The sequence below is a fragment of the Chanos chanos genome, chromosome 8, assembly GCF_902362185.1.
Source record: "Chanos chanos chromosome 8, fChaCha1.1, whole genome shotgun sequence".
NCBI classification, from domain to species: Eukaryota; Metazoa; Chordata; class Actinopteri; order Gonorynchiformes; family Chanidae; genus Chanos; species Chanos chanos.
The window spans coordinates 38,363,440-38,386,104 of NC_044502.1; the positions used below are offsets into that span (position 1 = coordinate 38,363,440).

Sequence of the window (22,665 nt, forward strand, 5' to 3'; positions counted from 1 at the left end):
CAGACGAGGAGGGCTGAACGTAGTGAGATGCCTCACGTCTAGAAATCGAGGTGTTCTGTGCGATGTAGGTGTTGCATAATTTTGGTGCTTAGCACAGACGGAACGGTATTCTGTATACCCTTAGAGACAGTCGGAAACCCTTTGCGGTGGTACATTACCGTACTTCCGGCTGTGTCGGTTCTGTCGGAGAAACTGCAGTAAGTAAATGTCATTCTTTTTCGTCTGATTAATGACGGACTTAAGCTATTGTTTCAGGGTAGTTTGGTCATTCACACCTAAATGATATTACAGTCATTGTAGTGTATGTGTCAGTGTGTTTAAATCAGCGTAACTATAAATGTATTTCCGTACTAGCATGCAGTGCTATACCTAGCTCCTCATGTGTCATTACAGTCCATCTAATCAGCAAGAGCGATAAATCTTGACGTTAAATCAGTTAGGTTCAACTTTTTTAAAAAAATATAGCTATAATTCTATGGATTTTGTCACAACATAAGTGACTGTTTTCACGAGTGGTAATCAATAGTGGTCTGTAAATGAAAACTGTTAGTCATATTATATAAATTAATTTTTTCATTGTTTTTTTTCATAGACCGACACGGAGGCTAAGAAGGGGGCCTGACTGCACTCATCATGACTCTTTTTCATTTTGGGAATTGTTTTGCTCTGGCATATTTTCCGTACTTCATCACATATAAGTGTAGTGGCTTGTAAGTACTTGGATCCTTATTTATTTTAATCATGCTACACCTTGTCGTACTGGCGGCCCATATGAAGTTTGTGAACACATATTTAGTCCGAATAGTATGTCTTAACATGCATGCGTGTAATACAGTGCTTGGGCATGCTTGGGCTGCAGCTTGGTAATAGGATCAGAAAAGTAATCCTCTATTGGTGAACATTTGCACAACCCAAATGGTCCTCCTTACAGTTTAATCCATTGTCACCAGAGACATGGAGCCTTTGGGTTGAGCCTTTGGATTTTAATTTATTCTGTAAAGGTGAACACTGCCAACAGGCTTTTCGCATATGTTGAAATTTTAGCTCTGATATTGGTTAATGTCTCAACATACATGTCGTTACATAGGATTAAATGTATGGAGCTATCTCTAACACAAATCAGTTATGAAGAATCTTTAGGTTGCAAAAGTGAGACTAATAGTTTACTTCTAGTTCAGATAGACTGTTCTGTTTGGCACAGCAGACACTGATGTATTTCTAACCTGTTTAACTCTGTCTCTTTTACAGATCTGAATACAATGCTTTTTGGAGATGTGTTCAGGCTGGTGCTACCTACCTCTTTGTACAGCTCTGTAAAGTAGGTGACTGTTGAATGAATTTAAAACTTTGGCTTATTGAGTTTTGTTTGGTAGTCTGATACGGGATCCCCAGTGAGTCCCACTTCTCAGGTTTCTTTGTATATTCAATTTTTAGATGCTGTTCCTAGCCACATTTTTCCCAACCTGGGAAGGAGGTGCTGGTGTCTATGATTTTGTTGGGGTAAGAAACTGCAGGTGTTTTTTTGTTGTTGTTGTTGTTGTTGTGTTTTGTTTGTTTGTTTGTTTTTAAACGAGCAGATGAGTCTCCACCATCTGCCTTTTCTGTTTTTGTTCTAGAAGTACAGGATTATTTTTCCTAAACGGTTTCCCTTTTATGACATTTGCTACAATTCAGTGTTTCATTCGCATAGAATCTTACCTAAATTTGTCAGTTTTAGTACTCACAGAGGTTAGCATGGTTAGCATCACTCTTTTTTTTTCCCAATGTAACACAGGAGTTCATGAAAGCCACAGTGGATATGGCTGACCTGTTAGGTCTTCATCTGGTCATGTCCAGAAACGCTGGCAAGGGTGAATATAAGATCATGGTGGCAGCTATGGGTTGGGCAACAGCAGAACTTGTCATGTCAAGGTATTAGGACACATGCTTGCACCTTTCCACTACACTTAAAAGGTTTAAATGTATTAAACTTCACTTCTTAGTGGAGATACATGCCCTTTGACTATTTTTCTTCGTTATAAAAATTGAGTAAAAGGACATTTTAATGCACACTAATATTGACCAGCAAGTTGTTGCTGGAAATCTACACTCACCAGCCACTTAATTAGAAAACCATCCCTTGTGGGGGCACTTTGTTGGTGTACAGTTAGAGACTATGGCCCAGCTGTTGCCATGTACAGTTTATGTCAGCAATCCTCTAGCCCCGCATCAGTTGCCAGTTTCTGAGAACAGAACTGCTGTTGGCTGGTTGTTTTTGATTGGCAGAAGACTCTCAGCCCAGCAGTGACACAAACATGTGTAAAAACCAAGGGACAAGGGACGTTTTTCTAATAAAGTGGCTAGTGAATGTAGATTTCCAGCAACAACTTGCTGGTCAATATTAGAAGAGAAATAGAACCCGATACTTTTGTATCATTGTGGCATCTATTACCACGTCAGTGTCAGTACCATGTTGAGAATGGTCTTCCACCCAAATAAAATTCGAATAGCATTGATCTGGGTATAACAATGGCCATTGGGTGCAGGTCTAGGGCAGGTGTTTCTAATGGTGAGTGTAAAATCATGGTTGCTCAGAATTTAGATTCATAAAAACATTTATTTACTGTACCTTTTCTACAGGTGTATCCCTTTATGGGTGGGTGCACGGGGGATTGAGTTTGACTGGAAGTACATCCAGATGAGCTTTGACTCCAACATCAGTTTGGTAAGACACGCTGCTGTATGTGTGTCCATTGTCCTGTTTGCACTCTTGTATAGTTAACATGGTAGTACGCAACATAGCAATGTCTGTGTCTGGCTGGGTTCGCATAGTATTTAGGAAATTTGTATTGCCTGTTGAAATTGATTGTAATCATTTTCACTTTACCTTCTTTGGGAACATTTTCAGTCTGGGGTTTTTTGTTTTGTTAAAAGACATTTTATTGTCATTGTAATGCTTTTTCCATGTTGACGTAGGTGCATTACATTGCCATGGCAGCAGTAGTTTGGATGTTCACACGGTACGACCTGCCCAAAAGCTTCCGTCTGCCTGTCACAGTGCTGCTGGGGCTTTGTGTGTACAAAGCCTTTTTGATGGAGTGAGTATGTCTCCACACACACACACACAGGTGATCCTGTGCACCAGTGCTATAACTCTTAATGGGGGGGGGGGGGGGGGGGGGGGGGGGGCGTTGTTATACGATTATTTATGTACACTTTTGAAAATCTGTCAAACCAGTCTTATTCTAGAAAAACATTCACATAATTTTATAATAAAAAGGAATATTGTTGTGCAATTTCTATGCCTGTAAAACATGCAGTTTGCATGTCTAGGACTCGCATAGCTTTTTAAAATTAAGTCTGCCCGGATTATGCCCTTGAATGTTACTAACCAATGAATGTTAAATGTTAAATTTACCAAAAACTTGCATGTGTTAATCAGCTGATCTCAATTGTGTTCATAGTTCATTTTAAATGGCAAGCAAACATGACTTTTGACATTTAGGTGCACATGCTGTTTTTGTCCTCTAGAGGTCACTGTTTCATATTGTAATGGTGTCATGGTTGTATCTCCAGATGGTAGTGCTGGTATAAAATCTCTTCTCTAGTGTTAGACACATTAAGAACAGTTGAATTCAGTAATACTCCAAAGCATAATTGGTGTCAGCATCTTAAAACTTGCAAGTTTTTGTCGTAGTCCATCATATGTAACACTAAAAGTACGACTCTTTAATGATGGTGATTTGAAAGGAAATGTTATGGGGTTGTTTTAAAGGACTTAAAATCATTGACAAATACTTTCCAGTAGCCTACCAGGAAACAATTATTTGGCATTGAATTAAAAATTTAATTTTTGTCTGTTTGCACTTGAATCCCCCTCATATGTATAAATCCTCTTCAACCGTCACATGATGGATCTCTCTGACCCTGTCCTTTTTGTCACCATTTTTTAGGCTATTCATCCACGTATTTCACTTGGGCAGCTGGACAGCTCTTTTAGTGAAGGCCGTACTCACTGGAGCCATCTCCCTCTGTTCACTTTTCCTGTTCGTCACACATTTTCACAGCAACTGAGGCTGTTCTGCACTGCAGATCTCAGCAGACAGTGGGCCCTTTCAGGTTTTACATACAGAAAACCCACTGTAGTACATGCAAGTCTTTGGGGCCAGATCAACCTATCCAGGCATCGTGGAATAACTTTTTGTGAGGGTATTTTTGTTGTTGTTTTTTTTCTAGGGGTCACAGATAGAATGGGATATTTAAAATGAAATAGATACGGTGGTCTTGCTGGGCCATATTAGACTTGAGTCATTGGGTCACTGTGTGTGATCAACACTAAATGCCCCAACAGGTTTGAATTTATTCCTGTTATATTGAGGAAGAAAATCTAAACATGTTTTTGTATCACAATGTTGCTTCTGATTTTTTTTTTTTTATTGACTTGCCTATGACTTTCAATAAACGCCCGTTTATATATTCCACACCAATGGACAGCATTGTTTTCACGTTCAAACGTGCTTACAGTCAGTCAACTCCATGAGGTTCTTTGAGCAGAAATCATAGCCCAGGGGCATAAATGCCTTTAGAGAAGTCAGCAGTGTTGTACATGACACAGCAAGACCACATAAGCTTAAACATGTCAACATTTATTTCACAACTGTCAGTTAACCATATCTTCGTGGACTTGAACAAGAGAGTTTTAAGTGTCAGTACATGAGATGCATTACATTATTGCTGTGTGAGCCATTGCCTCTTTCATTTCATTTATAATATAGACTAGTTTTATGTTCTAAATAAATCAAATAACTTGCCTCAGTGATTTTTAATTTCAGGATACAGTTTTAGAGGCATAGTAGATTGCTTGAGGATAAACACTTGTCTATTCAGTCTTTACGGAGCACAGAGTCAGGGATATGAGAATTTCAACTGAGTTCATTGTTTTAAAAAAAAAACAAAAAAAACTAAGTTCTGTGCTTTCCTCTGAAGAAATCCTTTTAGGTCACATTTTTGCGCACTGACTTGCGTGTAATTTATCAGTGAGCAGAAAAAAAATCTCAATTAAAGCACACCTTAGATCGTTTGCGAGTACACTGCGGCTACATAGGAGCAGTGATGTGTACACGGTATGCCGCGGTCTTTCATACACCTGCTTTAATAAACCAAATCTTGATACTCAGTTTTATAAGTTCAGTCAGGTGTGTTAGAGCAAGAGAGATTCAAAATGTGCAAACAAGCGGGCCTCCATGAGAAAGGTCAGGGAAACAGTGACCACCACTGAGTTTTGCAACAAACCAGAGTGCTTTGCAACGTACAGAAATAATGTACAAATCATGTATGTGTGTTTCTGTGTTCCACGACATGACGACGCACCCCTAGGCTTATCATTTGTCAAATATAATGCGTATTGTTATACTGTAAACCTTTGGACAGCTGTTGTAATTTATATATGTATATACTGGCACGCATTTCTAATTGCATGCGTCGACAGTCTGATATTTCTTACAATTTGTATTACAAAAGACAGAAAATGTCTTTTAAACAGACATTTGGGGATTTTTGATATCAGCTCTTAAGGTTGGTTATGTACCTTGTCGTGTACTGCTACTTCTGAAAAATTATACTGAGTTACGACTGCGAACTTAAGGCAGAAGTTGGGTTTGCTTTGATTAGGTAATAGGCGCAAAAAGGTAACCGTTATTCCCCTTAGAGAACACATATGTGCAACACCTCCATCCCTGACACTTCGTCATGGCACGTTCTGACAGGTATCTTGAGTACAATGGTCTTCCTCTGCCAACTGTTTCACATTCTGAAGCGAGCCTGAAATACTTCGAGACATTTCAAGTTCAAGACGATGATACCTTCGCCATTACTTATCCCAAGTCAGGTAAGTTCCAAAAGTTCCTTTTAGATAGTGATGTATCGCTCGCGAACGATTCGTTCATTTTGAACTGATCTTTTGTATGCCTCGGGAGTAACAAGTCGTCTGAATAATTCGTTCATTTTATTCCCTAGGCCACGCATGCGCGCTACTCAGGCTCAGCTTCGTTCACGAACGGGTCTTTCGGGTCCGTGTCTTCAGTTCACTTGTCACACAACTGCTACGCAGGCTCAGTGTTAGAATGAAGTATTCGTTCACGACTCACAACTATGGGTCTTCGGGCCTCAGTCTTTCGTTCATTATTCACGCGGTTACAGCAATAACAGGACCAATGCTATTATTACTGGTGAGGAGGGCTTGCTAACTTAAGTTGGTCAACCAGAACAGTTCTGTAGCTAGCTGAGCTAGCTGTGTGCAATGTAGATACTGAATGGGTGTTTAATTTGCCTTTCCGTTGGAACGAGTTTATGCACTACGGGTCCTCAATGACTAGGTATGCTAAAGTTAATAGCTGTTATTGAATGAGGAGAGCGATATTTTTTATTGATAAGCGCAGCGCTCTCGTACGGGCAATTGAACATATTGAACATGGTGCTCTTCGGATATGTTTATGTATTTTAATTGTTTTCCTTTATCTCTCCTTTTTATACCTCGTGTTTATTTGATAAACGGCGTTCAGAGTGAAAGGCAGAATCATGGTACGGGGAAACTTGTTTTAACTGTGCATATGACAATAAACGTTTTGACTTTGACTTTTGAATTAAGGTAACCAGTCATTTCAACTGAATAACTCAATAGGGTGTGGTCCAAAAGGTTGCTTAAGAGCTTAATGAAGTGAACTTGTGTATTATACTTTACCAAGTGACGCAAACCATGTTGCTCTTAGTGTTTCAGAACCGTGCTCTTGCTCTTCTGTCATCACTCAGATGACAGCTACATCGCCACACTAGTTTCAATGAACGAATGACTTGAAAAAAGATTCGTTCATTTTACTGAACGAGATTCAAAGATCTGAGACAGTAAAAAGATCCGAACTTCCCATCACTATTTTGAGACCGGGTGTCGTGGGAGCTTAATTTGCAACGTTTGGGTATGAGCTCAAAGTTCTGATTCGTCCTGCCATAACGTGATAGTGATACAAGGCAATATCATTGGCTAAGTTGGCTTTTTCTCTTTTCTGGTGGTCAACTTTTACCACTGGTGTGCCTTCAGGCTACCAGATAGCCCTTTTTAGTTAAGTCGCAGCAATATCAGGTGACTTCCGTGAGAACTATGTTGTTCTTGATTTTTGATCAAATGCATAATTTGAATTTAAAACTGTGAACTGTAAATGTTTCTTTCAGCTGGTAAAAAGTTAATGAATACCTGTGCTCCCCAGGGCAGAGATATTAGTTACTACTTGATGCCATTAGTTAATGGTATTACTCATTAATTAATGGTATTCATGTTGATCTACTGTGTGTACTTAATGGTATTCATGGTGATCTACTGTGTGTAACCTACTTTTCAGGAACTACATGGATGCAAGAGATTCTCCCCTTAATTCTTAATGGGGGGGATCTCACCCCCGTGCAGACTATCCCAAACTGGGATAGAGTTCCCTGGCTTGAAGAGACACGTGCAGCCTTAGTCATGGACAAAATCCCTGCACCTCGAACTATGGTTTCCCACATGCCTTACCATCTAATGCCTGCTTCCTTCTTCTCCTCAAAAGCAAAGGTAAAATTCAAAATTTAGTAACAGTGAAGATCAGGCACATCTCAACACCCTTATACCGACATAATGACTTATTTATCATAAGCTTCTCAATCCATTCCTGTGGACTACCCCAATCCTTTCACTTTTATTTCAGTCTAAAGATGCTTTTATTTCAGCTAAAAATGCTCTGCTGACCATAGCAAAACACAGGCTAAATTATGTGTTGTCATTTTGTGGAAAAACCCCACCCTATAAAGTCGTTAAGTCAGACTGAGTGGATTTTGCTATTCTCTCACCCTCAGGTCATTTATGTGACTCGAAATCCTAAAGACGTTGTGGTGTCTTCATTTTATTTCCACCAAATGGCGAGTTTCTTGGACGACCCTGGAAGTTTTGATGAGTTTGTTGACAAGTTTCTTGCGGGGCAAGGTAAGCTCTACACATAACTGTTAGGGACAATATGATATTTGGAGTTTTTGGCATATTAAACCTACATACATTTGTTATTGCATACCCTAGTGCTGTTTGGGAAGTGGACAGACCATGTGAAGAGCTGGAGAAACACTGACATGAAAGAGAGGATTCTACACATTACCTATGAAGAAATGGTCCAGGTATAACAGTGGCACTGTACTCAATCCAAACCAAATTAAACATTTGTCAGTTTATGTTTTGTGACATCCAGTTACTGATGAAAGAGTCTAGTTGATCATTATGATGTTGATGAACATAATTAAGTTAGTGTGTTGAAAATATTTGCATGAAGAACACTGTTCTTTTTCAGTAGTTCTTTGTCTTCTTCTGAAGGACCTACAGGGGGCTGTGCAGTGCATATCTCAGTTCCTTGGTCGAGAGCTGAGTGCAGAGACACTGGAGCATGTGGCTAATCACTGCTGTTTCAAAAACATGAAGAAGAACTCCATGTCCAACTATTCCCTTGTGCCGCAAGACATCATGGATAGCAAAAAATCACCCTTTCTGAGAAAAGGTAGTAGTAACTAAACAATAAATAATGACTGTTGTAATTGGGTAATAATTAATTGGTTAAAGGACATACATGCATATAAGAAGCTACAGTGAGCTAACCTGAATTGAAAAAGGAATAAGTTATAGCAATATATCACAAATACAGTTTTTTTATATCCCATTTCTAAATGGTTTGTTCTCTGGTATTTTAAGGGACTGCTGGGGACTGGAAGAATCATTTCAGCCCTGTGCTTGAAGCCAAATTCACATCTGCTATAAGAGAGGATATGAAGGGAACCAACATTGAGCTCTATTGGGATGACGAATGAAAAGGAACACTGTAACCAGGAAGCTCAAAATGGACATACCCAAAAGTGGCCTGAATAAAAATTATGTTAGCTTTTTTTTTCTGTGTTTGAAATCATGCCACAAATATAAATTCATCTGTCTCCTTCAACATTTGCCTTCACCCTTTAAGCTTTCCAAAAATATATATTTGATATGGTTTTTACTACAAAGTGTTTCTGGTCCAAGGAATTTGTTTTGGATCTCTCTATGTTAAGGAGTTCTGAAGACTTAATAAACATAACAAAATAGCATCTGTGTAAGCTCAGGTCATGTTTCACATCAGACGTATGATCCAGATGTTTTGTTTGCTGCAGTTGTCATAAGTGTGGAATGTTTTGAAGAGTTGGTCGGAAACATGACACTGAAATACTTCTTTAGATATGTCCTGAAACACCTCTTAAATCACTTGCGTTGAATGCATCCTGTTTCTTCATCGAGAACCCTTCATGTGAGAACTGCCCAGAGTCGTAGAACAGTTTGACCCAGAGATGTGTAAAAGCAATGCAGAATCATATCTGGAGGCAGGCCCGGGACCAAGGGTGAGGGGGCAAACCTTTTTATATAGTAAAACAGTAGGTTATCATCCTACGATGCCTATTGCTGCACTTTTTTCATCCTGCGGGTGGCATTTTGAATAGATCCCAACAATTTCCTACCTTACCTTCTCCATGTGTTTGTGCATCATGGCCATAATACGAAATAGGAATATTTGGTGCAAATTGCCAGGTCAACACCTCACATTGGCCTGGTGGTAGTTTTAATGAAATTCATTGATTTAACCATGCTATAGCCTCTGAAATAACAACAACACAAGACTACTGTTTCAAAATCAAGTAATACATTTATTTCACAGCAGTGGTTAAGCCAGTGTTAAACCTGGGCATACTCGAACAATTTAGGGAATCGGAGCACTCGGAATGTAGCTCTACAAGACGCTAAATAATACAATTTCTGAACGATTCCGACCACTGAGAGATGTAACTGCTAAAATCAACAAAATAATAGCCAACAGTGTCAGGATCCTTAAGTAAGAGGGGGGGGGGCAGAAGATACAACTGAGGGGGCAAAGCACCTTCTTGCCCCCTCATGGAGTTGGGTGAGTCTGGAGGACACAGATTATGCCATTTCCTTTATGCCAGAAGCCACCAATGCTGATGAGACTTTCTTACACAGAAAGGACCAAAATGCGTATAAGGACCCAAATGCACCACACGTTTCACTCTACAGATTCAATGCTGAGTACTCAGGGTTCTGTACCCCAGTTGGAGGCGTCAGAGCTAGTCCCTGAAGTGTCCAGTAGACAGAGAAGAGGGGCTAACATGGTGCTTCTGGCCACTCTGCGCCCCCCACGCTATTCCAAACTGGAAGGGAAAGAGCATTTTAGAAGAAAACTTAACCAGTCAGACCAGCATCACAGATCTAACAGGCTCAGAGAGGAACGTCTCCTTAAGGAGGCTTGCTGGCTCGTCATCACATTTTTGGGGCAGCCCATGGCCTAAAGGTTAGAGAAGCGGGCTTGTGACCAAAAGGCCACAAGCCTGTTCAATTCCCAGGACAGACAGGAAACATCCACTGCTGAGGTGCCCTTGACCTAGGCACTTAACCCCCAACTGCTCCCTGGGCGCTGCAGCCTGTGGCGCAGCTGTCCACTGCATCGGCCTACGACAAAGATGGGACTACCCATCTTCACAGGCCATCAAAAGAGGAACCTCCATGGTCACAGCGTGACAAGCTGATGAGCCATCTGAAGCATCTACGTGTGACTGTAAAATAAGCACAAAGTGTTCCTGTCCTGCTGAGGTATGGAGGCCCTGGCACCATCAAGATTGGATCAAACCCAGAAAGCACAAACAGTAACATAGGGATCAATTCTTCATTCTGTTCAAAGTGCTAATGTAATATATCAAGACCTGCATCAAAATGTTGAATTCCATGCTAGACAGTAAACTTTCATTCCATGAATGAATGGCTGGTTCGTCATAATTTTTTTGGGGCAGCCTGTGGCCTAAAGGTTAGAGAAGTGGGCTTATGACTGAAAGGCCACCAGTTCAATGCCACGTAAAGTTTGAAATGAATTTTAATGGTATATTCAGGAAAGAACAATAAAGGGATAGAAAAAAACAGGCAAAAGAAAAGCAGATAAAATGAGTTATTTGTAAGAGTGGATTGAACAAGACAGAGGAAACACAACATGAAATGAGTAGTGGTAAAGTGCAGATGTGGAACAGACATGTGGAAGTCTGTGAGCCCTTATTCTGCGAGGTGATCAGAAATTGTTGAAAAGTCAATAATAACGAATGTCAGCTGTTGGAAAAAGTGGTTTAACACAGCTCAAGTTTCTTAGTGAGTTCAAACTAAACAGAGCTGAGTAAATGCAGATATTGGGAGAGCTAATTATTCAACCTGTGTCAGTGCAATGGAGAAAGGGCAGGTTATCTTACGGTCTGGCATACGATGGTCTCGTCTTGATCTTCTCAGGCTAGGAGAAGATAACTGTCCCAAGGGTCATGAAGACTGAAGTCACAGAAAGTCCTCATATTAGAGGCACACAAAAAGAGAAATGCAGAGGCATACAGCATACCTTGCCCCTCTATGCTCTGGAACCAGCACCATTTCATTACTCTGTTGGTAGCAGATACAGTGACAATAAGGTAACAGCAATTACAACTGAATGAAAGGATAAGACTAGAAAACAAAATTAACTTTTAGAGGGAAAGGAAGAGAGAGAGAGAAAAAGAAACTAATTAAAGGAACAAACTGTTTTGAGCATGTGTGGTTATATTCACATCTCTCAACACATTTCTAAATTGAAGAAAGGAAAGAAAAAAACAACAACGAAAGAAAGAGCCAGAGCCTCAAAGCCTATATCCTCCCCCAACAAGCAAAATACTAGGATGGGGGGGGGGGGGGATTTTGGCCTGGATGTGTAGTCAACACTGAGTCCCTACCTCAACCATTAGTAGGCTGTTGAGCCCACCACTCTGCTATTGAATGTGTCAGCATGCCATGGAACTTTGCTTTCCACTTTTCCTCACTACACAGTGACTCACTAATTTCCCCAGAATGGACATTATGTCTTTTTTTTTTTATTGAGATACTACATTAATCCCCCAAGTGGAAATTTGGGCTCTACATTTAACCCATCTGAGCAGTGCAATGCCCAGGGAGCAGATGGGGCACTTAAATTCCCAGGGCAAATAGGAAACATCCACTGCTGAGGTGCCCTTGACCTAGGCACTTAACCCCCAACTGCTCCCTGGGCGCTGCAGCCTGTGGCGCAGCTGTCCACTGCATCGGCCTACGACAAAGATGGGACTACCCATCTTCACAGGCCATCAAAAGAGGAACCCCCATGGTCACAGCGTGACAAGCTGATGAGCCATCTGAAGCATCTACGTGTGACTGTAACATAAGCACAAAGTGTTCCTGTCCTGCTGTGGTATGGAGGCCCTGGCACCATCAAGATTGGATCAAACCCAGAATGCACAAACAGTAACTAAGGGATCAATTCTTCACTCTGTTCAAAGTGCTAATGTAATATATCAAGACCTGCATCAAAATGTTGAATTCCATGCTAGACAATAAACTTTCATTCCACGAATGAATGGCTGGTTCGTCATAATTTTTTTGGGGCAGCCTGTGGCCTAAAGGTTAGAGAAGAGGGCTTGTGACTGAAAGGCCACCAGTTCAATGCCACGTAAAGTTTTAAATGAATTTTAATGGTATATTCAGGAAAGAACAATAAAGGGATAGAAAAAAACAGGCAAAAGAAAAGCAGATAAAATGAGTTATTTGTAAGAGTGGATTGAACAAGACAGAGGAAACACAACATGAAATGAGTAGTGGTAAAGTGCAGATGTGGAACAGACATGTGGAAGTCTGTGAGCCCTTATTCTGCGAGGTGATCAGAAATTGTTGAAAAGTCAATAATAACGAATGTCAGCTGTTGGAAAAAGTGGTTTAACACAGCTCAAGTTTCTTAGTGAGTTCAAACTAAACAGAGCTGAGTAAATGCAGATATTGGGAGAGCTAATTATTCAACTTGTGTCAATGCAATGGAGAAAGGGCAGGTTATCTTACGGTCTGGCATACGATGGTCTTGTCTTGATCTTCTCAGGCTAGGAGAAGATAACTGTCCCAAGGGTCATGAAGACTGAAGTCACAGAAAGTCCTCATATTAGTGGCACACAAAAAGAGAAATGCAGAGGCATACAGTATACCTTGCCCCTCTATGCTCTGGAACCAGCACCATGCCATTACTCTGTAGGTAGCAGATACAGTGACAATAAGGTAACAGCAATTACAACTGAATGAAAGGATAAGACTAGAAAACAAAATTAACTTTTAGAGGGAAAGGAAGAGAGTCCCTACACTGAGTCCCTACCTCAACCATTAGTAGGCTGTTGAGCCCACCACTCTGCTATTGCATGTGTCAGCATGCCATGGAACTTTGCTTTCCACTTTTCCTCACTACACAGTGACTCACTAATTTCCCCAGAATGGACATTATGTTTTTCTTTGTGTGCGCGCTGCTCGGATGGATTAAAAGTAAAGTCCAAGTTCCTCTTGGGGGATTAATGTAGTATCTCAAGAAAAAAAAAAGACAATGTCCATTCTGGGGAAATTAGGGAGTCACTGAATTCTCAGAACTGCGCCTCTCATCAACCTCCAACGTCTCGACATCAGAGCTGGAGACAGTTATCTTCTCCTAGCCTGAGAAGATCCAGACAAGACCATCATATTCCAGATGTAAGAGCATCATATTCCAGACGTAAGATCCAGACCGTAAGATAACCTGCCCTTTCTCCATTGCACTGACACAGGTTGAATAATTAGCTCTCCCAATATCTGCATTTACTCAGCTCTGTTTAGTTTGAACTCACTAAGAAACTTGATCTGTGTTAAACTACTTTTTCCAACAACTGACATTCTTTATTACTGACTTTTCAACAATTTACGATCACCTTGCAAAATAAGGGCTCACAGACTTCCACATGTCCGTTCCACATCTGTACTTTACCACTACTCATTTCACGTTGTGTTTCCTCTGTCTTGTTAAATCCACTGTTACAAATAACTCATATTATCTGTTTTACAAATAACTCATGTCGTTTTGCCTGTTTTTTTTTTTTATTCCTTTATTGTTCTTTCCTGAACATACCATTAAAATTCATTTAAAACTTTATGTGGTATTCTATCTCTTATGGTGCTCTACAAAATCGTAGAATTGAAATCTCAGTAAATGTCTGATTGAACTGTCCATCAGGACTGGTGCCCTGAATTATTACCAGTAGTGCTTTAACTCCTGGCACCTCTCCAACATGACCTACAATGCTATGTATTTTGAATATTTTCTGGGAAGGTTTTTGCTTGTTTGTTTAGTTTTTTTGTACATTTATAGCCACAGCATGTGGATATCATCTGTCACCATGGAAATATTCCTGCTAACAATTAACCTTAAGATTACTTGCATCAAAATAAAATGAGATTCTGAAATGTTTTTTTGTGTTTGTGTCTGTATTTTGATTTGAAAAGTTTAATATATGATACTACTTTGATATCCATGTAAATTCTTTAGTTCTTCAAAATGACAGAATACATTGTGACAGTGTACAACTGACAAAATCCAGTAAGAAGCAGGGAAATGTTAAACTGCAATTCAGTACTGTACTTTTGCAAGAAAGTAGACTAATAATTACTGTTAATTACTGTAAAAATTTAATACACATTTTAAATAATAAAAAAAAAAATTCTTGCAATGTATACATGAAACCAAACTGTAGAGAAATACGTTTGTTTATGCTCCTCTTTCATAGTTGTAGATGTTCTTCTGAATGCAATTTTCTAAGAAAAGTCTCAGTTGAGTTAAATGTATTTGTACTTTACAGGGAAGGTCAATACTTATGATGTCTTCACACATCGGCCTAAGATGAAGATGGGACCATCCATCTTTAAAGGCTATCAAAAGAGGAATCTCCATGGTCACAGTGTGATGAGCTAATAGGCCATCTGAAGCATCTACGTGTGACTGTAAGATAAGCACAAAGTGTTCTTGTCCTGCTGTGGTATGGAGGCCAAGGCACCATCAAGATTGGATCAAATCCAGAAAGCACAAACATTAACAAAGGGATCAGTTCTTCACTCTGTTCAAAGTGCTAAAGTAATATATCAAGACTCGCATCAAAATGTATATTCTATGCTAGACAGTGAACTTTGATTCCGTTGTATGTGAAAAGTATTACATGCTGTTGTGTTGTTTTGTGCTGTGTGTCCCTAAAAGGCCTTCCTCTGATATCACATATCAGGCTTATTAAGGTTTTTAGTCATGCGTTTATGAGAGAAGACCTGCTCTGTTACCCATGTGGTTTGCAACCACTAAAGTCTGCTGTCTTAAGGCAGGTATACACAGAGTGATTTTGGGCTGTCCTAAATGAAAGATGGCAAAACGTGGCGATATCTTCGGTCGTGGTTCCAAAATGGTGGTCCTACATCACACTGTGAGAGAGGCTCAAAGATCGTCGTTGTCATGCACGCTTGTCTTGCGACAAAAGATAGCCTGGGACAAAAATTCTGACAGTGTCAAAAAAGTTAGAATAACCACCTCGCAATGTGACTGCTGCTACAACCTATGTCTACTAACCAACTAACTACTAATGCTACATCTACTAACGCTGATGACGCTTTATTCCTGTGTACTGACTTGCGTCGTAGCCTATGATGCAGTAAGTGTTACCATCGTACAGACTACTTAGATCAAACTTGATGTCGTACCCAAGTTTATTAGATCCATGTCGCACGGTGTGGCTTGCAGTAAAATTGCTCAAATCTGAGTCTTACAGTGTATGCAGAAGCTAACAGCCAGAAGACACGTTTCGCCACATGAAACATGTGGTCAGCAGGACATGCTGCAATAGCATTGCAACTTTTTTTTTTTTTTTTTTTGAGAAGTACTAGTATAATTTGGTATCTCACATTGTTCCCTTTCAGGGTAAACGTACAGAGTACAGAGTTTCTTTCTGCAACTACAAAGGGGCCCTTCTGTGCGAGTGTCCACATCTTCACCTCATGCACTGTATAGTTGATGATTTATAACCTATCAGCTCTATTTTATTTACACATCATTTGACATTTGATATACATGTATTTCATTTTTTTGGTACATGATGGAAAAAAAAGGACATTCCAAAAATATTTAATCACCAAACTACAATAATTAAGGTTTCTCATGTGTCATGTATTTTAGTTAGAAATGAGAGAAACTATTAAAACAAAATAGAATCTAATGATTAATTCATGATACAAAATAATAATAATTCAAAATGATATCTCATGATGAAAATTAGATTTCACTCAACAATGAAGTATTTTAGATTATTCTGAGGGTATTCATCAGGTCCAGATTGGATTGTGTATCTAATGTGTACAAGATCTCCTTTGTGGACCACTTAAGTCAGACCCATGAATTTAATCTATATTTGGTATACTTAGATAAGCACAAGTGATGTCTGGTGTGAGTCTGATATGGGGGATAGGTCAGTCTTCTTTCATTTCATTTGCTTTGCAAAAAATGCTTGAGTAAGGTTAATAACATCAAGATGTAGACTAAATAAATAGTTGACATAAATCAGGCCTATTCAGTTGATGGCCTGCGGCCGAGAGTGACCCGGATAATGTTTAAGAAAGGCGAAGCGCACACTGGCTGTGGAATGTATTTTGTTGATTTGGGAAATCGGAACGACGAGCAGAGATTACTTGATTGTAAAGCACAATTTCTTTGTAATTCCATCTAAAGTTACGCTGAAAATACGTCCCTGCCCCGCTGGCGCTGTCCTACTGAAGGCTCAAACTCTCCAGCTCCGGCCTCTGAGTTTTGACAGTTTTTGATTGTGTCAATTTAGTAGTTGCGAAGTTGCAATGTAGCATACGCTATGACCTCCTGGTAACACCACTGCCTTCCCGCCTCTGTCTCAAACTGCAGGAAAATGGTGCATTTAGCTGCCAGAATTAAGAACATTTTCCCCGGGGGAGGATGCCCGCGGACCACCCTACAGGCCTGGATTTACCCCGTGTTCTTGGCCCTACTCTGAGACTCGTTCCCCCCGCCGCTGGTCTGCACAGCACCAAGGTGAATCAGTTAAGTCTTGACTCTTGGTTGACAGTGTTGGGGGATGGGTAATGTATTGATGCTCGAGTGCCAAATCAGCACAAATGGATATTTGTCTTTGTTACTTCTTTTTGATATTTCTGAGTCTTAGTTTTGTATATATTATTATATTTATACAGTTTTAAATGTTATGATTATTTATATGTCTTGTTCCAAAAGTCTGAATAATGATTATAGTTAGTACCAGTCATAGACACAAGGAAATATACACGATATACACAGTCAGTGCACACAGGACAGTATAAGCATCAGCATGGAATTATGGTAGTAGATTTATGGTAATTTCACCCCTCCTTCCACTGGAACTTAATGTTGGCCCCCTTCATATCCTCCCTTATAGCAGATGTGAATTTGGCTTCAAGCACAGGGCTGACATAATTCTTCCAGTCCTCAGCAGTCCCTTAAAATGTACCAGAGAACAAGCCATTTAGAAATGGGAAATAAAATAGTTATTCCTTAATTTAAAGATGAGCTATTCTTTTTTCAATTCAGATTAGGTTACAGTAGCTTCTTATATGCATATATGTCCTTTAACCAGTTAATTACTACTCAGTTACAACAATCATTATTTGTTGTGTAATTACTACTACCTTTTCTTAGAAAGGGTGATTTCTTGCTATCCTTCACATCTAGCAGCACAAGGGAGTAGTTGGACATGGAGTTCTTCTTCATGTTTTTGAAACAGCAGTGATTAGCCACATGCTCCAGTGTCTCTGCACTCAGCTCTCGACCAAGGAACTGAGATATGCACTGCACAGCCCCCTGTAGGTCCTTCAGAAGAAGACAAAGAACTACTGAGAGAGAACAGTTTTATTTGTGTAGATATTTTCAACACACTAACTTACTGGCATATTTCTCTGAAACACCGTGACCTGCTTCCTAATATGCAGGGGCATTTACCATACATATGTATAACTTTATTGGTAAACATCATGTTTGTGCACATCATATATACAGCATTAGCAGTAGAGTCAGCAGAAACACTCTTCATATTTCTCAGCTAACCGGTAGGGTAAAATTGCAGGGCAGAATGGACCATACATACACTATCAATGTAAAATAGTCCGATTTTCAGTTTCTAATTTCAATACAGATGGCGTTATTAATAGCCAACTAAAGTCTTCCCCTCAATGCTACATTGTTTAATATGTTACAGTGGAAGTGTGAATTTTCCCTTGAAGCAAGAAACAAACTACACCATAAATTATGTGTTATGTATAGTGGTAATTATGTATTATTTGTTAAGTAATTATGCTATTAGTAGTTATTATGCTAATTGCTGTAAGTGTATTTTAATCACACTTTCATTTGCGTTAGCTATAATCTACCTAAAGAAATTCACCATTTCTATCAGACAGGAATTCAGAGGGAGAAAAAAAACTACACTCAAACCAAAACAGTAAGGATCTTCCAAGAAATCAAAACAAAATGAAAGGCAATATATAAATACACTTTACAGAAAGATTGATAGACAGACAGGCAGACAGACATAGATAGATAGATAGATAGATAGATAGATAGATAGATAGATAGATAGATAGATAGATAGATAAAATAAGATAAGCCAAAACACTGGGAAATCAATTCAAAATCACTCTGCTACAGCTCACTGACGTAGAGCTGTATATTATGTAATCGAGTTGATATCAGAATTTTCAGGATTAAGGCTGGACTGGCCATACTTTTAGGGTGGTTTTACAGGCCAACAATAAATTTTTCTTTTTTATTTTATGCTCAGGCTAAAAAATAAACACTTCATAGGAGAATGCCCCCACCCCCCAAAAAAATCATCACAACGCCTTTTTTTTGACAACTTCCAATGACCTTTTGCACTCAATACATATGAGGAACAACGTTCAGTTTAAGAACAACATAAATCACTTTTCCCTCACTGCAGAATCCAAGCAATCCTGGGGTGTGTTTGTAGCTATTGCGCTATGCAAAGATCATCTGTCTTCTTTCCAATAACGCATTTCCGCAAGGACTGCCAGGTACTGCCAGGAGATAGGCCTGACCCCAAAGACTTATGTCTTTTACTTCTTCCAAGAAATAAAAGCTTAAGATCTTCACGCTCTAAGCTTCTCCCTCATTGTTGTCCATTCCTCTACAGCTTCACATCCATTAAGGTATGGGAAACATCAGGCACACTTTCTTTCATTGACTCTGCCAACTCCATGTCAAGAGATGTTTTCAGGTCTGGTGGCAGAGCATGTGCTTCATCGTTTTTGTTTTCTTCTTTTCTTTTCTTTTCTTTTCTTTTCTTTTTTTTTTTGGTGCTTCCAATGAACCTCACTCTCAAACTGGCTGTAATCACATCTGGGGACAGCACTCCATCATCTGTATGAAGCTGACCAATTTGGTGAGCTGTCCAGGTCAGGTCAGTGCTGCCACATCCAAGAAAAGTCAACTTGATGCCTGCTGATGACTCCTACTAACTCTTTTGGCAAATCCTGAAGTACTGTCCTGGGTCACATCACAGAGGCAACAAGTTTACTGATTAACAGGAGCTTTCTGGAATAGCCACCATTGCCTATTAGACAATTTGTCATCAGAGATAGGGACTCGAATTTGCGACTTGGACTCAAGTCGCACTTAAGTCGCACACACAGTGAAGTTGTGATTTGATTTGACTCGTCCTCAAAAGACTTCAGACTTGACTCAAACTCAACAATCTTTAATTATTTCATTTTATTTTATTTCAGCGCATTAACATTGAGGACATGTCTGCCGACTGACGAGCTGGATGTCATTCCCTCCCTTATTATCATGTGTAACTTTACACATGCACGTAGCCACAGATGACTGTACGCTGCAGTAACAACACCGCACCCATGGTGAGCACACCTGCAGCTGCTGTGCCCTTTGTGATAACCCTGGGCTATAATGGCTGTGTCTGAAATGGCATACTAGTGTACTGCATACTGCATACTGGCCCAGTATACACTGTGTACTGCACTCTAAGTTTCAAGTTCAAGTTTAAGTTTATTTAGAGCCCAATATCACTGTTTACAGTCTCAAAGGGCTTTACATGCCCACAGGATTACAACAAAACAGAGCAGGGCGGCACCCCCTGACTTGATCCTCATAGCGGGCAAGAAAAAACTCCTCAAAAAACCCAGACGTTAGGGAAAAATAGGAGAAATCTTGAGAAGGACCACAAAGAGAGGAGACCCCTTCTAGGCCAGCCAGGCGTGCAGTAGGTGCCAGCCCAGAGGGCAATTTACAAAACAACAGAGTGATAATAAATGAGAACACAACTGGTAGGTAGTATGAGGAATGACACAACAGCATGGGGCTCAGTTGGGGTGGACGGCACAGCTGTAGCAGCGCAGGAGGACACGAAGCCGCAGCAGCCATCGGGATGACGGTGAAGAGGGATGGCATGGAGGGTGGGGGGGGGGGGGGGGGGGGGACACCTAAGAGAAAGTAGCCACATTCACACCAGACACTCATGCTCAAACAGATGAGCCACAGCCATGCAGGAGATGAGGGAGGGAAAGAGAGCAATTGGAGTAGTCCACATGTTAGTATACAGTATGGTACGCAATTATGAGAACTTTCGTGTAGTGTACTACACGTTTGCTATCGGTTGGGCTATCTGTTCTGTTAAAATCGAACAACACACGACTACCACAAATATCTATCAAAAGTAGCCCTATAAGAAAGCATATGAAGACTTATTACACCAAAATATGCAACTGATGTTGAAGCCGCTTCGGTCGCTGTCCGCCATGTTTTTTTAATCTTTTGACAGTTGGAAATCACCGTGTTGCTTCATGGGATGCAGTACCCGACGAAGTGAGCTCCGGTGTCGTATGAAATATGGAACGGTGTCGTATGAAATATGGAACGGCATGAAGTCTCGAACAGGTACATCCGGTTAGCCATTTCGTGCATCCGGTTAAGCATTTTCACAGGAAATACGTCAAATTCTGTCGACAATACAACGGTGCATTGCAAAATCAAAATGGGAAAATCAATTATTTAAAATATAGAAGTAACACGATACCTAATTGCTAGACACACTACCAAACTACAAATTCACTACAATTATCCTGTTCGTATAGACATGTAATGTACATCCCATATCATATCGTCTACAATCAGTTTATTGAGCCGAGGTATAGGGGCAAAGCATCGCTTATCTGTATTAGTGGCTTGGTTAGCCAAACGTATTGTAAAGGGATTAGATACACTACAAAAGTGGGATTTCATTCTTTCACACTTTACTTTTTGTAAGTATGTTGCATCTCTAACAGCCGTTTCACAGTTTGGTGCCTCCAAATGTGATAGTTTACATTAGTAACTGTAGACAGAATTTGACGCATTTCCTGTGAAAATGGCTAACCGGATGCACCCATTCCAGATTTCATGCCGTTCCATATTTAATACAACACAGGTACTGGACTCTAACCGGCGACCTGCGGGATGGGAGGCGGTGTGTTAGCAAGGAGGCTAAAACTCACGGATGCTGCCGTCGTTCGCTAGCACACGTCTTAAGGTGTCCGGGGAGTGAGGTATACTCACTGCGCGGCACTCTACTCGCTGGCTACCGTTACACTATAGCCTACTACACACCTAGGCTATATGGTATAGCCTATTGCCCCTTGGCTACAAACCTGTACAGAGACGTGGTAAACACTTGACTAACTTTAAATACGTAACCTTTTTTATAAGTAGAAAGAGTACACTCTAAAATAAGGATAAAAAGTACAGTAAATACATAAACCAGTAACATAGTTGTTTATTATCATTATCAAGTATTATGTACTGTACATGCATCACCACAAACACGGGAATAATGTGTTGCATTATGACGGCTACGACGTCAACAGGCGATAAGAATTTTTCAGCTCCATTGTAATCTTATGGGTCCACCGTCGTATATGTGGTGCGTCGTTGACCGAAACATTGTTTTGCAGCACATGACTGTATTTGAATATAGGCCGACATAATGAGATATCTTGGCGGCAGCAGAACGTCAGAGCCCCACATGGGCAAGTGAGCTCAGGTGTAGAATTTTCCATTTGTGGCGTTATGTCGGCGCTCAAAAAGTTTCGGATTTTGGACCATTTCGGATTTGGGATTTGGGATGCTCAATCAGTGCATGCTTTGAATTCCTTAGATATAGCAATGCAGTGTTCTAAGCAGATCGGATGGCATGCAGCAGATGATAGAGTGCTCATTACAACCATAAGAGACTTGAGACTTGACTTGTAACCAGAGACTTGAGACTTGTCTTGGACTTGCCTCTCAAAGACTTGAGATTTGACTTCAACTCTCGCTCATAGACTTGTGAGCATCTATGCTTGTCATATAGCCACACCCCAGTTCTCTCTCAATTATTCCTTTTAAAATGGTCAGTTCATAAAAAAAAAAGAGACAATTCTTCACCTCTGTACCTCCCAATGGAGTTATGGGACACTGTATCTTTAATCCGTCCTTCGTGGACTAAACCACAAAGCTTTACTTTTTGACCAGCTGACTTTTTAGGTCATTGGCATAAACTAACAGCTTGACTGATCCCACCATGTGGAGATCATTAACCTGCAGCCTACTTTACTCAGAGAGAGAATTCTCCTTATCTGGGTTGGTCTACCTCCAATCACTCATGTTAGTTTCCAGAATT

The 22,665-nt window shown here is 40.2% G+C and overlaps 2 protein-coding genes across 2 annotated transcripts; both read left to right on the forward strand.

The window, feature by feature from the left end:
- The first annotated feature begins 149 nt into the window (after positions 1-149).
- On the forward strand, positions 150-4,728 carry tmem147 (transmembrane protein 147). Its single transcript, XM_030782045.1, has 8 exons — positions 150-197; positions 593-710; positions 1,249-1,318; positions 1,435-1,500; positions 1,775-1,911; positions 2,620-2,704; positions 2,956-3,077; positions 3,933-4,728. Exons 2-8 carry the CDS (start codon positions 634-636, stop codon positions 4,051-4,053), a joined length of 678 nt encoding a protein of 225 aa, XP_030637905.1. The 5' UTR covers positions 150-197; positions 593-633; the 3' UTR covers positions 4,054-4,728.
- Positions 4,729-5,727: 999 nt separating this feature from the next.
- On the forward strand, positions 5,728-8,939 carry LOC115818705 (sulfotransferase 2B1-like). The gene is made up of 6 exons (XM_030782157.1): positions 5,728-5,866; positions 7,371-7,579; positions 7,861-7,987; positions 8,078-8,172; positions 8,366-8,546; positions 8,738-8,939. Exons 1-6 carry the CDS (start codon positions 5,728-5,730, stop codon positions 8,851-8,853), a joined length of 867 nt encoding a protein of 288 aa, XP_030638017.1. The 3' UTR covers positions 8,854-8,939.
- Positions 8,940-22,665: the final 13,726 nt, after the last annotated feature.